This window comes from Giraffa tippelskirchi, chromosome 3, assembly GCF_054371585.1.
Source record: "Giraffa tippelskirchi isolate mGirTip1 chromosome 3, T2T-mGirTip1v1.2.pri, whole genome shotgun sequence".
Taxonomy (NCBI): Eukaryota; Metazoa; Chordata; class Mammalia; order Artiodactyla; family Giraffidae; genus Giraffa; species Giraffa tippelskirchi.
In genome coordinates, this window is record NC_137277.1 from 96,372,380 (window position 1) to 96,392,634 (window position 20,255).

The following is a 20,255-nucleotide window of genomic DNA, read 5'->3' on the forward strand; positions in this document are numbered from 1 at the left end:
TAAAAGTACAGTGCAACAGCTGGCATACAGGGGCTGGCACTCACATTCACATCTTTGAAAGTTTGCAACTTGAACGTTCATATATAGTGGACTTACTGTATTAAAGTTGTTAACAGTTTTCTGATTTTTAAATTCAAGGAGGCGTGAATCTAGGAGTTTTGGTGTAAGCTGATGGGTAACATATATGATTAACCTCTCTGCTTGGCCAGCACAGTGCTTTGAACTGATCAGTCAAACGAACGGCATGTCCCAGGCCCACCAGGAAAACCAAAGGAGCAGCCAAAGACCGTCAGGGGTGCCCTGTCAGTGAGCAAGCAGACAAGGAAAGAGAAATGTGAGCGTGTCCTCTGGTGTTTGACAGAATAGGTTGGCAGCAAACAGTGAACTTGCTAAAGGTCAAAGCCTGAACTTGGCACTCACGTCTCACAGAACTTGCTTATCTAGAAGTTTCGCAAGTGTCTTCCAATGAACGCTGCTCATCAAATGGCAAAGCAGAAAACAAGGAACATTTGTTGCTCTGCTTGTTCCAGTTTTGCAGTGGTGTTTGGGGTGTGGGGAGCCAGGATAGGGAGCCCTGGCATGCAGGGGCATTGTGAAGGAACTGAGTGAGGGTACCACAAGCTGAGGGTGGCCCAGGCCTCGCACCCATGTTTTGGGCCGTAGCAAGAGCGCAGCATCAGTGTTGGTATCTGAACATCAGCAGATGGATCAAAATCATGCTGAGCAGAAGGGAGCCTGAATCTGGTGGAGATGGTGGGTTTAGAAATTCTGAGGCCTGATGAGAGGATGAGTCCCGCGATATCTGAGGTGCGGTGGTGTGAGAGGTAAGTGCCCAGTGAGGAGAAGCAGCATCTGGGTCAGCAGGTGACATCACAGAGGACTTTTGCCTCAGTTATTTTATTATTCCAGATTGAAGTGTGCTATAAAACCTGGGCAAATACTCTCATGCGAGATACCACTTAGATAGCAGTGTATCTGATCTATATTGTTAAGAGGATCCACTGCCTTCAGCAAGATTAGTGTGATTGGACCAGAAGGTTCTTGAAGGAAGAGAGCAAAAATAAGCCTAGAGCCTCCTGTCAGATTGTGGAGGCTGCAAGTGCCAGGTGAAGGAGTCTGCATCTTCCTGGTAGACAGTGAAGGCGCAGTGAGAGCTTTTGAGGAAGAGCTCACCAGATGATAGTAGCACTTTAGAAAGATCATTCCAGTGATGGAGCAGTGCAGGAACTGGTGTGGAAGAACCTGATGGCAGGATACCTGCAGAAAAGATTTCAAAAGAAGAGTCAATAGGGTAGATTGTTTGTAGGTGATGGTAAAAAAGAGGGAGACATCAAAATGATCTTCAGATCTTGAATTTGGGTCTTCAGTAACAGAATATAAAATCACACAATTTCCTATGGAAATCTAGTTTTGGAAGGTGGACAATTATTCTAGACAAGATATGATAGGGTTAGAGTGGGACAAGTCAAGTAAGAAGGCTGAGCACAGCACTGGAAATGTGAGTGTGGGTGTGGTAGGCTAAGGTAATGAGTGCCGATTTTGTCATTTATCTAAGTGGAAAGTGTTCCTGAAGCCCCATTCTCTGGAGTTCCCTGCAAGGAAGACTGTAGAGAGAGAGGAGCAGAAAGTTGAAGACTAATTCCAAAGCATTTCTGCCTTACAAGTCAATGGAGAAAAAGAGAGTCAAAGTAGGAGATGGAAAAATAGTGGTCAGAGAGTTAAGAGAAGGACTGAGGTGTTACAGAATCCAAGAGAAAGGTTCCATGTAAATTTTAATCAAGGTCAAGGAAAAGCGATGATAGAAACAAAGATCTCTGAACTGGGTGATTAGCATATCTTAAAGGTTTGTGTGGAGCAGGAGGACTTAGAAGTGAACCTTAGGGCCCCACAGAAGGATGATCTAGCTTTGTGTCACCCATTGCATGGCTACATGACTGAAAAGGTGCCTATCAAGTTGAGATATACTCAACTCGGTACATCAATTGCATATCAGAATTTAAAGACTTAATACAGAAAGGAAATAATGTGAAAAATCTCGCTGTTGTTTAGTTGCTAAGCGTGTCCAACTCTTTTGTGACCCCATGGACTGTAGCCCACCAAGCTCCTCTGTCCATGAGACTTCCCCAGCAAGAATATGGGAGTCAGTTGCTATTTCTTCCTCCAGGGGATCTTCCAGACCCAGGGATCGAACCCAAGTCTCTTGTGTCTCCTGCATTGGCAGGCAGATTCTTCACCAATGAGCCACATGGGAAGCCCTTGAAAGATCTCATTAGTAACATTTAAATGTTGATAACACATTGAAATGGTAACATATTTGATATGTTGGCTAAATAAAATATGCTATTAAAATTAATTTTACCTTAAAAAATTTAAAATATGGTTACTAGAAAAATGTACTCATACTATATTTCCCTTGAGCATTGCTGATCTAGACCTTTGAAATGAAGCTCATTAATGTAGCACTGAGAAACACATGCTCATATCCACTTGAACAGCTAAATGCGTATTTACCCATCTACTCAGTCCAAAATCTTTCAGAGTGTCTTTTGCATTTTGTGAGTGTATTTCTGTATTTTGTGATCAGTGTATACTATAGAAATCCATTTTGAAAACTTTTATTCAAAATAGGTTATCCCTTTATACTGAAAATTTGACTTTTTTTTCCCAACCAACAGATGATGCTTCAACTGATAGTCGCAGAACCTACACTCTAGCCGATTATTTAAAAAATACTTTTAGAATGAAGTTCTACAACTTGAGATGGGTTTCAGGTAAGGCTTTTTGGTGGAGAGAGGGACTGGTTTTTATGCTGATTTTCATTTTATGCTTAATTTCAGTTAGGTTGTGGGGCACCTTTATGGCAATGAGAATATATTCTTATTTTTTAAAACCATATAGGAAAGTATTGTTTTCTACTTAAGGGTGCAAAAGAAGATAAGACAGAAAGAAACCTTAGTATTTCTTTGACATGTACTATAAAAAATTAAAAGTGAATTGAACCTTTTACAATAATGATGGGAAAATGAAGGCATACTAGTGTAATATTCATCAGTTCATGTTTTTCCAACTTAGAACTTGTGTGAATTTAAATCTTACATTTTTATTGCATGATTTTTTAGTTTATGAAGATGTTTAATAGCAACTTGAAATATTGATCTGGTCGTTTTCTCTCTTTAGATCATGAATATCTCTACAAACAAGAAAATAATATCTTGCTAGTCAATGCTGAATATGGAAACAGCTCCATTTTCTTGGAGAACAGTACATTTGTATGTTTAATCACATAATTAATTCATGCTTTAAGGGAATTCTGGGGATTTTTTTTCATAACCTTTCAAATCATGAGTACTATCGTTTCTCATCCTGTTGGACTCTTTCTGCAGCATATGGTGCGGTGGATCTTTCTCTTCTTGGAATGCTCCCTGCCTTGGTTACTTTTTAGTCTCCTTTGACGATTCCTCCTCCTCTGCCCATTCTCTTACGTGTAAGTGCTCCTCAGGGCCCTGTCTTCACTGCAAACCTCCCTCCTCACCTTGCGTGCTCCCCTTCAGCATATTCCATGCATTTCCACAGCATCAGCGCTTCTCAAATACACGCTTGTAACACTAACCTCCTCCCAAGACCTAGACCTCAGTTTCCAATAACTTGCTGGCTCCTGCACATGGATGGTCTGCAGGCCTTTTAAACTCAATATCCTGACTAAGCTAGTTATTCCCCCTTCCCTCTCCTAGAAAAGGGAAGGCATCCTATTCCTCTTCCTTGGTAAATAGCGCCCTCCTCCGTGTCACTTAAGCTAGAAATCTCAGAATCCTCCTTGAGTCCTCTGTTATCCCCCTTATTTAGCTGCTCAATAAACCCTATCAGTTCTTTCTTGTGATGTCAAGTGTCTCTCAGATTTCCATTTCCACTGTATAGCCCTGGTTGAAAGCCTTGATTAATTTTGTGACAGTGAGTACTATATTATAACGTGTATCCCTCTCTCCATTCTGTAAATCAGAACACAACATTGCCCAAGTCCAAGGCTAATGCAACCCCTCCTCTCTCATCTTATCTTAGCCACTGGGTTGCCAGAGCATCTTTGGACAAGGCAGATAAGATTCTGTCACATCCATGTGCAAGAAGTAGTTCATAGCTCCATTTCTTATATTTAGACACTACCTATTTTTCTAATTGTGTGTCCTCTCTTTGTCTGACACACCCTATACTGAATTCAGATTACGCTTAGGCAATCTCTAAATATGCATGCCCTTTCCACATCTGGGTTTATACTCTTGCCATTTCCCCTCCTGAGAAAGTTCTCTGTCTGTTTTTGATCCCCACCCTCATAGCCATCTTCCTTGCTTAAAATTAATCCTTCCCTCCCTGACTCTCTAACCTTGATCACCATCCACCTTGCCTCATGGTCATCTGTGTAGGGGAATGTGCCCCCTCTTCTAGACTGGAACCTCCCAAAGTACAAGACACAAATCCAGAACCATACCCTCCACATAGTAGGTACTCAACAATAGCAGTTAAATGGAATCATTCAACTGTTCTTCTTTCTACTTGATTTGACAGGATGAATTTGGACATTCTATAAATGATTATTCAGTTTCTCCAGATAGACAATATATTCTCTTCGAATACAACTATGTGAAGGTAAAAGAAATGCTTTTTTTACTGTGACATTTAAAGAATCCTGTGAGTGTGTTATTTTATAACCAATCTCAAGTTTATGAATATTTAAGGTTGTTACCTAAGTCAAGCAATAGGCTCTAAAAATTCATTAATTCAGTATCAAAAGAAGAAATGGTCATTCTCCTTCAAAAAAGATAAATCTAATGAGTGTTTTAAAACATTCATTTTTAGGGTTTTCAAATACTAAAAAGTTTAAGTAATATTATAGATATAGACTAAAACTATAAGTTAATAAATAGAACTTATAATTTAAGAGTAAGTTTTCATGTCTGATGTGTAATATCTGGTAATAGACTGTTTTATTTCCCTTGTCTGACAAATAGTAAGACTCTCAATTATTTGCTTTAAAAACAATTAAATGTCTCATTCCAGAAGAGATTCTGTGAAGTGACTCAGACCACCTCTCAGCCCTCAGGTCCCACCATATACAAACCATTCCTATGGGGCAGGCTCGGCAGCAGTCACCAGCGCCCTGTGGGGAGCACTGAGCTTCCTCCTGTCGCACAGCCCAACATCAGATTCTCACACCTTCAGGAGAGGTTTCAGCCTAATCACACATCGTTTTCATGTTTAGTTGTTGTTGTTGTTGTTGCTCAGTCACTAAGTTATTGCTCAGATGGTAAAGAATCTGCCTGCAATGTAGAAGACCCAGGTTCAGTCTCTGGGTCAGGAAGATCCCCTGGAGAAGGGATTGGCTACTCACTCCAGGATTCTTGCCTGGACAATCCCATGGACAGAGGAGCCTGGTGGGCTACAGTCCATGGGGTCACAAAGAGTCAGACACGACTGAGCAACTAACACTTTCATGTTTAGGGTGGCTGCCAATCACCAATGACTGTAACTACAGCTTTTTGATTATTCATGGATTTGGCCATGGCTGTTGAGCATGAGAAGTTTTGAAACATACAAGAAAGATTAGAAACCTGTAGAGAGATTCTGCTTGAAAACAAAATACAAAGCTGGAGATCATGACCTCTGCCTTTCTTTTCTGGGATAAAGAGTAAATACTGAGTGGTCTTATCTCACACCATCCCTGCTGTACTCAGGTCATGCAAACCATCCCATACTCCATTTCCCATTTGAGGATGGTGATTCCCAATCATATTTACCCTGGTTCATTGTGCTGGGCTCCATTTCCTGGGCATGAAGACTTGCTGACTAGGTCCTGCTAAACCAGTCCACCAGGAACTAATCAGAAGTCTGTGCCAACTGTAACACATCTGTTTCCAATTAATGAATTAGTATTTGTTTAATTCAGTGGTTCTTATTGCTATCTACAGATTAAAATCATGTTAGAAGCTTTTAAAAACTCCCAAGTGTCCAGGTCCAATCCCCAGGTCAATAAAGTGAAGTCTCTGGGGGTGAAGCTGGCATGAATTTTTTTTTTAACATGCAGAGTATTTTAACGAGCAACCAGGGTTGAGAATCCCTGGTTAACAATTTCCCATGTTAAAGTCAAACATATAACAACTGTGAAGTTAAGATAGAAACAGCAAGGTAAATACCAGCTCAATTTATTCTTTCGCCAAGTTCAACAAGTGCCATGTGATATGTACTAACAGATATATTTCATGGGTAGACCTTGCTGGACAACCATCATTGGCAATTTGTATTTGTTGTGTCACTGAAGTTTTCATGCACACTTAACTTCTTTTGCTGTTTTCATTCTGTCCCCTTCATCCTGCCATCCATGTTTCCCAAGAGTATCCATGCTCCTTTTAAAACCTAAGTTAGATTATGTCGTGCCTATGCTTCAACTCTTGTGATCAGTAGCTTCTCATCACTTTCAGAATAAAAACCAAACTCTAACCAAGGCAACCTGAGAAGCCTGGGTGATTGGAACTCAGTCTGCCCTTCTGAACTCCCCCCTCCCCCCACCCTGCATTCACCACTCTTGGCCAGTGTTTACAATGGATCACCTGGGGAGGTTTTTTAAAATGCAGATACCTACAACCTACCCCAGGTCATCTGACTCAACATAGCCATGGTAATTTTAAGGACTCTGGAGCGATACAAGCTTCCCTGGTAGCTCAGCTGGTAAAGAACCCGCCTGCAATGCAGGAGACCCTGGTTTCACTCCTGGGTCAGGAAGATCCCCTGGAGAAGGGATTGGCTACGCACTCCTGTATTCAAGGGATCAGCTACCCACTCCAGTATTCAAGAAACATATCCAGAACAAAGAAAAGTCTAGTTTTATTCCATTTCTCTGGAAATATATCTCCAGTGTTCTTTAGACCCTGCCATGTGGCTTCTCCATGACTGAGCCAGCACATTCAGAAAGATCAATTCTTACTTTTAAGTTGTGGCTATAAAAAGATAAGTGAGTGAGTGAATGAGAATGTAAATAAATAAGTACCATGCAGCCTAGTACAGATGTTCTCATAGCATCTCCCCTCTTTGCCTAATGCTGTACAGACAATAATAGTTGCATCATCTGTGACGTGTTCATACTTCACATGCAGTCTCACGTTCCCAAGATTGTTTCTGTCACTATCCTCATCTTCCTAAAGAGAAAACTGGAGCTTAAAAAGAAACCTGTCTGATATTACATATTAGAAACTTGTCTTCATCCATTTGGGTCACTATAACACCACAGACTGGGTGACTTAATAACAGAAATTTGTTTCTCAGAGTTTTGGAGGCCGAGAAGTCCAAAATCAAGGTGGCACCAGATTCAGTGTCTGGCAAGGTCCTACTTTCTAGGTCATAGTTGGCCATCTTCTCCAAGTGCCCTCACATGGTGGAAGGGCCAAGGAAACTCATATATGAGGAAAAGAATCCCACTCATGAAGGCTTCCCCCTCTCACAACCTAGTCACTCCATCGTGGCCCCATCTCCAGAATACTATCACGTTAGGAGTGAAAGTTTCAACATATGAATTGGGGAAAGGAGAAGATACAAAGATTCAGTCTATATGAAGACTTGAGTCCAGGTTAGAAGACTCCAAAGCTTGTGTTCTTAAACATGATCATTCCCATCTTTGTCCTTGAACCTCTCTCTGCCATGATGCTTTTTTTGCCCTTCTCTGTGTGGCAGCCCTCTGAGACCAATAATCACCTTTTCTATAAGCCTCTCGGCCTCCCCACTTCCTAATTTGATTCCTGCCTTTCCCCACCCATCTCCATTGCGTGCTCTGTGATTCTTTTCCAGTAGTTTATGTCTCCATATCCCCCATTCAACTATGAGCTCCTTAAAAAGAGGGAGCCTGTCTTATCCATTAATGCCTAATCAAGAGGATAGGTGCCAATGTTTATAGCCTAAATAGACTGATGAGTCTGTTTCAAAAGATGAAGTGAATATACAAACATCTTGGATTTCCCTTTACAGCCCCTGATAGATCTGTCATCCTGAAATGATCTCAAAACTTCTTAAATCTCTTAATATTTTTAGCCTGTACCACAATTTTTGGCTCTAGCGAGCATTATACTCTGAGGTTTCCCAGAAACAAGCATGGAGTGTGTCAAAATAATCGAGGATTCAAAAAGAAATGTATGACTTGCAAAAAGAGGAGACTTAATAAATATTTGTTGACATGAGAGGATAGGAGGGTGATAAATGATGAGTGGGCAATATTATTCAAGATTAGGAGCCTGACTTGTGTCTCAGCTCTGCCAATACAGCTCAGGGTCCTTGGGCTACCCACTTCATTATTTCAGCCTCATAGATAACATTTAATTATTTTAGTTTGGTTTATTTCTTGAATATATCCTATGTGGCTTGTGCTAGAACAGACTCCCGGTGTTTAAAGCTGAATAAGACACAATTTCTTACCTCTGGGAATATGGTAGGAAAAACAGATATATAGGCAAGTAATTTTTTAAAAATATTTTTAATATCTGCATCCTCATATAAACATTTATTTTTCATAAATGCAAATGTGATCATATTTTTTAAAAACCTTCAATCTCACTGTTTCTCCATTTTTTTTTTTTTTTTGCTTGGCCCTCTATTCCTCATGGGCTTCCCAGGTGGCTCAGTGGTAAAGAATCAGCCTGCCAATGCAGGAGTCATGGGTTCGGTCCCTGGCTCGGGAAGATCCCCTGGAGAAGGAAATGGCAACCCACTCCAGTATTCTTGCCTGGAGAATCCCCATGGACAAAGGAGCCTTGTGGGCTCCTCACTGCAGTCCATGGGGTTGCAAAGATTCAGCACGACTTAGTGACTAACCAACAACTACTCCTCATCTCGCTGCCTTTTTCCCAGGTATCCCATGTTGAGAATCTATCCCTCTATGTTTTATATTTGTTTATTCACTTAATTCTATGAAGATAGAATTTCTTTTTAGTTATTGCTTATTTTATAAAAATGGAATCATATTTTCCATACTTTTCTGTAAATTGCATTTCTCACTCAGACATACCATGTGGATATTCTTCCAAGTCATCTGTTATGGCTCTAATTCATTTATTTTTTGAATTAATAGAGTTTATTTTTTAGAGCAGCTTTAAGTTTACAGAAAATGAGTGGAAAGTTCAGGGAGTTTCCACATACTTCATTATTACCCCTCCACTCCATTCCTGTTATTTTTGCTATTATTAACATTTTGCGTTAATGTAGTAGTACATTTGTTACAATTGATGAGCCCATACTGACACATTATTTTTAGAGTCCGTCATTTGCATTAGGGTTTACTCTGTGTTGTACATCTTATGAGTTTCGACAAATGTATAATATATAATGACTTTTATCTGTCATTACATTATTAGTATCATACTAATCCATTAATAACCTCTGTACAAAGAAAACTCTCAGCTCAAATAATTTTACCAGCAAATTCCTTGTTATTTATCCAAATGAGCTAAAAATTATACCTATGCAAAAAAACCTACACACAAAATTTTTACAGCAGATTTATTCATGTTTTGGCAAACATGAACACTTGTCTGTATGTATTAAAGTCCATAGTTTACATTAGGGTTTACCCTCTGTGTTGGACATGTTTTCATTTTTCCTAAAAATCCTCTGTGCTCTACCAGTTTCTCCCTCCTTCACATGAACCCCTAGGAACCACTGATCTTTACTCTCTGTCATTTTGTCTTTTCCGGAATGTCACATGGTTGAAACCATACACTACGTAGCATTTTAAGATTGGCTTCTCTCACTTTGCAATATGCTTTTAAGTTTCCTCCATCTCTTTTAATGTCTTCTGGCTCATTTCTTTTTGTTGCTGAATAACATTCCATCGTCTGCATGACTGGTTATGTCCAAGTTTTGGCAAACATGAATAAAGTTGCTGTAAAAATTTGTGTGTCAGTTTTACGTAGGTATAAGTTTTCAACTCATTCAGATAAATAACAAGGAGTTTTCTGGCAAAATTATTTGAGCTGGGAGTTTTCTTTGTACAGAGGTTATTTATAGATTCAGGTGTTTATTAGATGTAAAACTACTCAGATTCACAATTTCATCTTACTTTCGATAACTCATTTTTCAAGGAATTTGTCCTTTTATCCTACTTTTAAAACGTATGGACAGGACCTTCCCTACCATACATACAAGGGAAAAATCTTTTTTTATTTTCTCTTAAGCAAAGAAAAATATCTTAATTTTTTTTTTTTAATTACTTGTCTGTATGTCTGTCTTCCCTACCATACTCCTAGAGGTAAACATATAGTGGTTGGGACTTCACCTTCCAATTTGGGGAAGTGAGGTGTTCAATCCCTGGTCAGGGAGCTAGGATTCCCACATGCTTCACAGCCTAAAACCAACACATTAAAAACAGTGTTGTAACAAATTCAATAAAGACTTTTAAAATGGCATATCAAAAAACTCTTTAAAAAAGTGTATGGCTAAAACACATTTAACATAAGGTCTTACAATCTTTGACTGTCTGTGGAGCCTGTTGTGGGGTTTCCCAGGTGGCACTAGTGGTAAAGAATCTGCCTGTCAATGCAGGAGACACAAATTCCATCCTCGGGTCAGGAAGATCCCCTGGAGAAGGAAATGGCAACCCACTCCAGTATTCTTGACTGGAAAATCCCATGGACAGAGGAACATGGCAGGCTACAGTCCACGGGGCTGCAAAGAGTCAAATAAAACTGAGCGACTGAGCACATACATACACAGAGCTTGTTGTGGTATCCCATTTGTTATTTCTGATATATTCATTCATACTTTTTTTCTTACTCTCTGTTAGTAATTTTACTAGTGTCTTCAAAGAACCAGTTTCTAGCTTTTTTGATTTTTCTCTATTGTATTTTCTTCTATTCGATTACTGCTTTTACCTTTATTAGGCTTCCCTGGTAGCTCAGAAGGTAGAGTCTGTGTGCAATGCGGGAGACCTGGGTTCAATCCCTGGGTCAGGAAGATCCCCTGGAAAAGGAAATGGCAACCCACTCCAGTGTTCTTGCCTGGAAAATCCCATGGACAGAGGAGCCTGGCAGGCTACAGTTCATGGGGTCACAAAGAGTTGGACATGACTGAGCAACTAACACTTTACCTTTATTATTTCTCTTCTTCTAATTTCTTTGCTTTTAGTTTTCTTTTCATTTTTTATCTTATTGAGATGGTTATTTAAAATATTGATGGTGTGTGTATGAAAGTGAAAGTGAAAGTCGCTCAGTAGTGTCTGACTCTTTGCAACCCCATGGACTATACTATAGAATACTATAGTGGGTAGCTTTTCCCTTCTCCAGTGTGCGTGTGTGTATATATATATATACACACACACATATGTGTGTGTGTGTGTGTGTGTGTGTGTGCATGTGTGTTTCAATTTTAATATACATTGCCAAGTGGCTTTCAAGAAAACTATAGCACTTTATATTTTCATAATCAATGTAGGAGAGTAAACACCTCTCCTCATCACTACCACCAATAGAATTAGAGATCTTTAAGATATTTTGCCAATAGAATGGCTGAAAAGTGAACATTTGCATTTTCTTAAACAGATGAACTTAGCATTACTGTGGAAAGTTCTGGGAATTATGTTTGCACAGAAAGTGGCATGTCAGCCCACTGTGATCCTTTGCAGAAGCAAGGCCAGAGATAAATGATAAATGAAATCCAGAGGAGTTTGTACTAGATAATTTCTGAGATATTTTCTAATTCCAAAATGTTAAGACTCTAGATAGGAAATTATAAGATATAAAATATGAGAATTATACAATGTTATATGGCTTTATCTCTCACCTGGGCTTCTATAGCAAGTGGTCAAGCTATCAAGAATCACAGAAGCCTGAAATGTCTATTTTCTTTTGTAGCAATGGAGGCATTCCTACACAGCTTCCTATGACATTTATGACTTAAATAAAAGGTCAGTGACTTCCTCTCAAAATCAATTATGCTTCTCTAGTGTAATAATTAAAAAGAAAAGAAATTCTACTGTGGTTTATCCACTTGGAAATGTTTCTTTTTATCTTTTTCCAGGCAGTTAATTACAGAAGAGAGAATCCCAAACAACACACAGTGGATCACATGGTCATCAGTGGGTCATAAATTGGTTAGTAAGTCTCTCTTCTTTACAGGAAAATAATGGCTCAAATCTTTCATTTGCAGAAGCTCCTAACCCTGATACAGAGCAGATTCTTAGGAAGGCTGTAGTCACTATCACATAGAGTATTATTGCCTAAAATAACATTTTATTAGTCTAACAGAGTAAATATTAATACAATTCCTGAAAGTTTCTGAACTACTGTTAGGAAATTGTTTATTCACTAGCAAAATGTTCATTAAACTCAAATTCTAACCCTGTTGTATTTTGGGTTTTGTTCTGTTTTATTTTGTTAATTTTTTTTGAAGCTTTCCCACTTTCTGTTAGTTCTTTGACTTTTTTTATGTCACTGTAGATACACCTTCATGTTCTATAGTCTTAGGAGAATGTCAGAAGTCCTGAAGAATCTAAACAGGAAGACAAACTGTTTATCTGTAGTTGACTCTGGGCTTGCAGCTGCCTTCTCTCTACTCAGCCCCGCTCTCCCCCTCCCCAAGAGAAATGCAAAGCACGCATCATTCTATAGATGTGGACAGTCTTCTGGAATTTACATACACTTTTCTATTCAATAGCAGTGGTTGTGGGCTGCTTCCTTTTGGTAGATAAAGGGTGTGTTTAGGATTATTTGGGTATTATAGCATATATACTTACACATTTAAGAACGTAAATGACTCTTCCTCCTGCTCGAATGGAATAATCTAAGGTAGTCATTCCACTTGCCTACCAATATTATATGAGGATAAAATAATAGCTAAATTTTTTTAAACTCTAGGATAAAATATAACAAGTTGTGTATCCATCTTTTTTCCCAATCTTTCTAGGCATACGTTTGGAACAATGATATTTATGTGAAAAATGAACCAAATTCACCAAGTCAGAGGATCACATGGACTGGGGAAGAAGATGTAATCTATAATGGAATAACTGACTGGGTTTATGAAGGTAAAAATGTTAAAACTTTTTCAAATTAGAAAATCTATTCATTTTCAAAAACAGTTAAACTTGTCTTTGGAAACAGGGAAATTCAATGGCATTCAAAATAAGTTGTATTTTAAAAAGGTCATCAAATCTCCTTTAGCACTCATGTACCAGGTATCTATCTCACAGACCAAGAATTTCTTCACAGTGAATGTTACTGCTACATCCTCACTGTCACTTCAATGCTCCCATTGTCTTTGCTCTGCTGCTATAACTGGCTTGTCTGTGTAGGTAGCTTTTCTGTTTTACTGGAACATGAAGGTCTCCAGATTAACATCAGATGTTTCTCAAACCAAGCCTACTTAACCCAGAAGTTACTAAGGAAAACTAAAAACTCCAACAACATTCCAAAAGATGATAAAACATTGTCTGGAGGTTGTGGCGTCCAGGGAAAGAACATGCCCCTTTTATAGAGGATTTGGGTTCATTTGAACTTGGACAAATTACCATTTCTTGTTTTTAAAGAAGAAAAAAAAAATAATTAGACTTAGGGGGAAAATGGGTTCAAATAACAGAACTGAAAAAGTTAAAAAGAATGATTATCTCTTTTAGGGTAAAGAGTTTTATAAAATATTAGGAAAACAGTATTCGTGTCTCTAGTTGCCAAGGTGAAAAGGCATTTTGAGGCTATTCCAAACTCTTTACAAGATTGCATGATGCTTATTAAAGACTCATCCTTTTTTTTTAACCTGTTATTTCTTCTCTATACTTAAAAAAGTTAGTTTTTCTTCATGGTTCAATTTTGGTTCTTACCAGTTCAAAGTCAAGTTCATTCAAATGGATAACATTGTAAGAACAGAAAACACTCTAAAAGAAAAATAGATTCCCATGAACCAGAAACAAGTGTTAGATTAAAACTTATAATAAAATTTACTAACACTTGTCACTTAGATATTAAAAAGCATCTTAACATTTCTTGGACAGCACAGCATCTCAGGATACCCAACGTGAGCTGGATAAAGAAATTCTCTTCCCAAAGCTCTGACCCACCCTTCCTTGGAACAGCTGGGCATCTCTAAGATAAAAACATCCCAACACTAAGGTTCTTCCTAAGGTAGATAATAGCTGAAGGAATCTTGTTTTGCCTGTTCATGACTAAGCCATTCACAAGCAGAAGAATGGCTTCACAGTTCCAATGTGAGCCTGTCTTTAAAAATGGGACTTTAGTCCCTACAGGGAAATTCCTACAATTGGTTTTGTACATTTACGAATACCCCATACTTAGAAAGAGCATACCTGTTTCTCCATATATCAGATCACTCTCCTGTTGGAGCCGCTCTCTCCACTGCAACTGTGAAGACTTGTTGGGATCAAAAAAGTGCATTTGAAGAATCCATAGATTCATTAGTAAAAGAACAAACAAAGCTGCAAGACCTAAACAGGGCCATGTGTTGCGCTGGGGAGGGACACTCACAGAGGAGCCTATAATCTGGAACTTGGGCCCCCTTCCCACCCTGGGTCCCCAAATAGCTTTCTCTCTCAGTTTCTCTGTTTTCACATTATTTCATTATTTTCTAGTTGAGTATTATTTACTTTAGTTAATAAAGGGCTTCCCTGGTGGCTCAGATGATAAAGAATCTGCCTGCAATGCGGGAGACCCGGGTTCAATCCCTGGATGGGGAAGTTCCCCTGGAGAAGGGAACGGCTACCCACTCCAGTATCCTTGCTTGCACAATTACATGGACATAGGAGCCTCTCGGGCTACAGTCCATGGGATCACAAAGAGTCAGAGACGACCTGAGTAACTAACACTTCAACTTCAACTTTTAGTTAATAAATGTGTTCTTTCAAAAATAAATAAATAAATAAATGTGTTCTTTCTTTCTTTGTTAATACTCTATCTTCTAGGATGAAGTTAATTACATAACAGTCACTTTTGAGTATGAATATCATTTACCTGACCCAGAGATGAAAATGAAAATTTTGGTGAGACCACAGATGAGAGGGGATAGGCAAGGAAATAATTTGGGAAGAAGAGCACTCCTTACCCCCTGAGGCAGCAGTGTTGACAAGGGGGTGTGTGATTCACGTGGAGTGCCAACCGCCAACAAGTTGCTATGCCGGGTGCTGGGGAAACAGACACAAATGCTACTCAACTGCTGCTCCCAGAGAGAGACAAAGAAGCCAGCAAATAATTGTTATGGAGCAAATGAAATATCCACTTAGAGGGAGGAAACTAGGTCCCAATGGTGCCTAAGGAAACTCAGAGTGGCAAGATGGGAGTTGTGGTGGGATGGGAGGTATCGCAGGATGGTGTGTAAGGAGGTGCTCACAGCCAGTTCAGGTAGGGCTGGAAATCTTTTCTTTCCTTCATTGTTCTTCTTTCTCCCTACCCTTGACCCTTGTATTCTTGGGACTTTGAGTTTGATCAGAGTAGTTTTATAATAATGGTTTTGACACATCATCTTTATGGAAAAATGTGTTCAGTATTCTAAGTCAGAAAGAGACAATAAATACCATATGATATCACTTACATGTGGAATCTAAATATGACTCAAATGAGCTTATCTATGAAATAGAAACAGACTCACAGACATAGAGAATAGACTTGTGGTTGCCAAAGTTGGGGTGGGGGTGGGGAGGAATGGATTGGTAGTTTGGGATTAGCAGATACAAACTATTATACGCAGAATGGATAAACAACAAGATCTTACTGTATAACATAGGAAATTATATTCAATATCCTGTGATAAACAATAGTAGAAAGGAAAAATAAAGAATTAAAGAAAGAAAGGGAGAGTTCAGTATTCTAAACAGCTACTAATTCAAAACATTTAACTCTGAGCGACTTCACTTTCACTTTTCACTTTTGTGCATTGGAGACGGCAATGGCAACCCACTCTAGTGTTCTTGCCTGGAGAATCCCAGGGACGGGGGAGCCTGGTGGGCTGCCGTCTGTGTGGTCGCACAGAGTCGGACATGACTGAAGCGACTTAGCAGCAGCCACCTTTACTTAAAAGTGACTTTACAAACCATTACCTTGCTGTCACTGTATTCATTTTATGTCATTCCATCTTGATCTGAGATTAGAACCAATGAGTAGAAGCCACAGGGAATGAGACATCGATTTGGTATATGAAGACGTTTTTAGTGAGAAATTCCCTTAGTTTGGAATCACAAGGCCTGTGTTCTTGTCTCTGGCAATTCACTCACTCTCTCTAAACTTTAGTTGTCCTCTCAGTAAAGTAGTCTAGAAATAGAGTCACCTAGGGTTCAATTAGATAAGTGTTTTGTAAATTCTAAATTGCTGCTTAAGTGTGACTCAATGATATATGTATAAAGCAGTCAAAGGAGGAGCAAGCTGCCTGATCAAGTAGAAGATTTTCTGTTACTAGATGTGCTGAAATAGGCAGGAATGGACAGTAGAACATCAATTCCAAAGAGAAAAATCTGGATTCATTCTTGATTCTAGCAACTATTGGCCATGTGCTCCCAAGTAAATGACTTTCTTTAAGCTTACCTGCTTTGCTTTGCTCACCTGCACAATGAATTATTATGAGGATTAAGTGAAATAATAGATGTCAGGTATCAGTGTCTGGTGCATGACAGCAGACATCAAATGTCAGCTGCTCACCCTTATAATGATTATATTTTATCATTATTATGATTACTGTAACTGCTGCTGCTGCTGCTGCTAAGTCCCTTCAGTCGTGTTCGACTCTGTGCGACCCCACAGACGGCAGCCCACCAGGCTCCGCAGCCCCTGGGATTCTCCAGGCAAGAATACTGGAGTGGGTTGCCATTTCCTTCTCCAATGCATGAAAGTGAAAAGTGAAAGTGAAGTCGCTCAGTCGTGTCCGACTCTTCGCAACCCCATGGACTGCAGCCTACCAGGCTCCTCTGTCCATGGGATTTTCCAGGCAAGAGTACTGGAGTGGATGCCAGTACTACGATTATCACTGTTATTGAAAATAAGCATCTGGAAAATAAACTTTTGTCAGGAGGCTATGAAAATCAGAAAAATGGGATAAAATGATTTCCTAATTCTAAGATTCAAGTTTTTATGCTTTTGCTTTTACCTTTACACTCGCAGAAGAATATGAAATGTGTAGATTAACTCTGCATAAAGGACTAGAAGGCTCCATCAAATCCACTTGAATCCTCTCTTCCCAGTTGATGAAAGAGGTTTTGGCATTTTAAGAGCCAGAGATCGGAAGTCCCATGAATTGACTCCACAATAAACTTAGGAAAGAGCTACCTTTGCCAGACATTGAGGATGAGTCCAACATTGCTCAGGAAAGCAAAACTTTTCCTTTCATTTGCTTCTGTCTTTGACCTCTTCCCCCATCAGCTGATACACCAGTGCATGCATGCTAAGTCACTTCAGTTGTGTCTAACTCTCTGCAACCCGATGGACTGTAGCCCGTCGGGATCCTCAGTCCATGGGATTCTCCAGGCAAGAATTCTGGAGTGGGTTGCCATTTCTATCTCCAAGGAATATGCCTGACCCAGAGATCAAACCCATGTCTCTTACACCAGAGGAAGGTGTTAATCCAAGAGAGTTCTCAGTTTCTAGACTAGGCAAAGGAGGAGCTCCTTGGTAGGAGTCTCATGGAGCTCCCTGCCATTCTAAATCCATTCTTCCCACATCTTTTGTGCCAAGAGGAGTAAACTCTGGGTACCATATTGGTTTGATAGCCTGGAGCCACACACCACCCACTGGTACCCTGCAGAATCAGTACAAACTGTTGACTGAAAATTAGAAAGGAGAATCAGCCCCTTATGTGAGATTTACTTTTAGTGTGTTTTGTGGCATAAATTTAGGAGGATTATAAGATAAAGAAAAAATGTAGAGTTTATATTAAATATTGTATGCTAAATATTCAAAAATGGTCCAATGGGTTACTTATTTTTACAATCTAGCTCTATCCTTGAAGACTTTATTTTTATTCATTTGTATTACTCTGATTTTGGAAGCCCAGCAAATGCAAAGTGGTTCATTAGTTGAACTCTACTGTAATTACTAAAGCTAATGAGAACAATATTTTGAATGCCAAAGCCAATTTATCAGTTACTTCTTGTAACAGAACAATTTCTGTCTTTTTTCAGAGGAAGTCTTCAGTGCTTATTCCGCTCTGTGGTGGTCTCCAAACGGCACTTTTTTAGCATATGCCCAATTTAACGACACAGAAGTCCCGCTGATTGAATACTCCTTCTATTCCGATGAGTCACTGCAATACCCAAAGACCGTGAAGATTCCATATCCAAAGGTCTGTGCTCTGTTCATATAGCGGTTCTGTGATTTGATGGGAAGAGAATGGTTTCATTTAATCCTTTCCTGCTAATGAAAATATTGTCAGTCTCTCTTCAACAGCTTGCTGTGATTACTCTTGCTGAAGTCAACAGCATCTGGCAATTTTAAAGTATTTTTATTATCCCAGGAAAGAGTGTGATTTAAGGTTTTGTAATTTCTCCAAAAACTTTGAGGAATGACAAGCTGAAAAAGATGGGGGAAATGCTTTTGAAAGAAGCAGAGGGAATGAAAATATTTGAATGGAGGAAAAGAGAGGCTGTAATTGAATCAGAAGCTCATCTCATTTGCAGAAGTTGGATTGTGCCCTAGATAAAGTTGAAAAGCATGCTTATATATCAGGTTGTATTACTAACTAACAGATACATGACTAGTTTTAGTAGTTCTGTGATAAATTTGGCATTGATGTAAATTTCACACGTCCCACATTTGGAATAATAGTGTCACGTCTTGGTTTTCAAGACTGTTTCTCTCTCCAGGATGCATGTTTATGAAAACTGAAGAGCTTTATTAAGCCAAGGAAGAGGGAGATTTAGGAAGGGACCAGGATTCTTCACTGCTGCTAAGTCGCTTCAGTCGTGTCCGACTCTGTGCGACCCCATAGATGGCAGCCCACCAGGCTCCACCATCCCTGGGATTCTCCAGGCAAGAATACTGGAGTGGGTTGCCATTTCCTTCTCCAGGATTCTTCACTAGTGTCATAAAAATAGTGGCCACACTATTTTTTTTTATAGGAAAATCTAATAGTGAAGTGTTTTTGCTGTAAGCAATTTGGGGAAAGGGATTTTTATTTTTACCAACTCACTGTTCAATTTGCTTTATGAAGAGCTGCCATTTTAGGAAGACAGAGGAAGTTCAAAGAAAAAAAAATCAGAGACTAAATATAGAAATGTATTTTCAGTGGAATGTTATTTTTTGAAGAGTAAACTGGCAAAAAAAATCATAGAACCTTCTCACTAAAAATATTGTATTATTTCTAATTTGTCAATTGAAAATCTATGTGTATATATAAAATAATTTTATAGATTTCTGTCACAATATTGACTGTAAAGCTCCAAAGTAGTGAAACTGAATTTGGAGTGGAAATGTTGGCTTCCTAATTAGCATTTTGGCTCTGGGCTCAGGTAAACTAATTTTACTAGTGGATTGTATCTTTGGCTGAACCCAGGTATTCTTCCTAGTGGTTAGCCATCAATCTTCTTGTTTTCTGGAGTCAGGATATATTTACAGATTAAAATAATTGATTTTAACAAATTTATCCTTTTTTGCTTGAAGTACTTAAATTATGAACATTCATTACTTAAACGGAAGCCATTTATGTATTTCTGCCTGAATATGAGAAGGTTGCATGTCATGACTCTCCTTTAAGTTTATTTTATCTATATTAAATTGTTTAAAAGTGTCTGGTTATAATTTTATGGTCATAATTTAGCCATTTTTGTATAGCTTTAAACTTGTGCAATGATATTGTATGTATTTTTTAAATTAATACCAATTCTGTGATTGTTTTTTTCCTAGGCAGGAGCCGTGAATCCAACTGTAAAGTTCTTTGTTGTAGATATCAGCAGTCTCAGCCCGAACGTTAGTGCAACTTCCAAACAAATTGTTCCTCCTGGTTCTGTGTTAATAGGGTAAGACTCTTGACCCAAATGCTCATGCTGTAAACAATTCCACAGTTCTCAGGGAGATCACTTTCAAAATGAATGACAGAATCAATGGCAGCATCTCATGGTGTCACCTGGCCTGGCCCATCATTCATTCATCCATTCAACTACTCTGTTGGGCTATACCCCACAGGCCTACAAGGCCTGCACTTGCCCACATTTAAGACCAAAGACAGAGCCCAGTGTCAGCAACAGAGACATCAGTGGTTTAATGGATGGGAGATCTACATGTCTGAAGCAAGGTCCTGGAGCAACA

General features: G+C 39.1%; 1 protein-coding gene across 9 annotated transcripts in view; it reads left to right on the forward strand.

Moving 5' to 3' along the window:
- Positions 1-20,255, forward strand: part of DPP4 (dipeptidyl peptidase 4) — an 81,133-nt gene that overhangs the window by 17,985 nt on the left and 42,893 nt on the right. For 4 of the 9 annotated variants that reach the window (XM_081581605.1, XM_081581602.1, XM_081581600.1 and 1 more), the window contains 8 exons: positions 2,676-2,771; positions 3,178-3,269; positions 4,558-4,638; positions 11,877-11,929; positions 12,043-12,115; positions 12,928-13,048; positions 18,134-18,294; positions 19,854-19,966. In XM_081581605.1, the coding sequence (XP_081437731.1) occupies positions 2,741-2,771; positions 3,178-3,269; positions 4,558-4,638; positions 11,877-11,929; positions 12,043-12,115; positions 12,928-13,048; positions 18,134-18,294; positions 19,854-19,966 (725 nt within the window). In that variant the 5' untranslated portion in view covers positions 2,676-2,740. Of the gene's footprint in view, positions 1-505; positions 825-2,675; positions 2,772-3,177; positions 3,270-4,557; positions 4,639-11,876; positions 11,934-12,042; positions 12,116-12,927; positions 13,049-18,133; positions 18,295-19,853; positions 19,967-20,255 lie in introns of those variants that run through there. The other 5 variants (XM_081581607.1, XM_081581601.1, XM_081581608.1 and 2 more) reach the window with 3 other exon arrangements.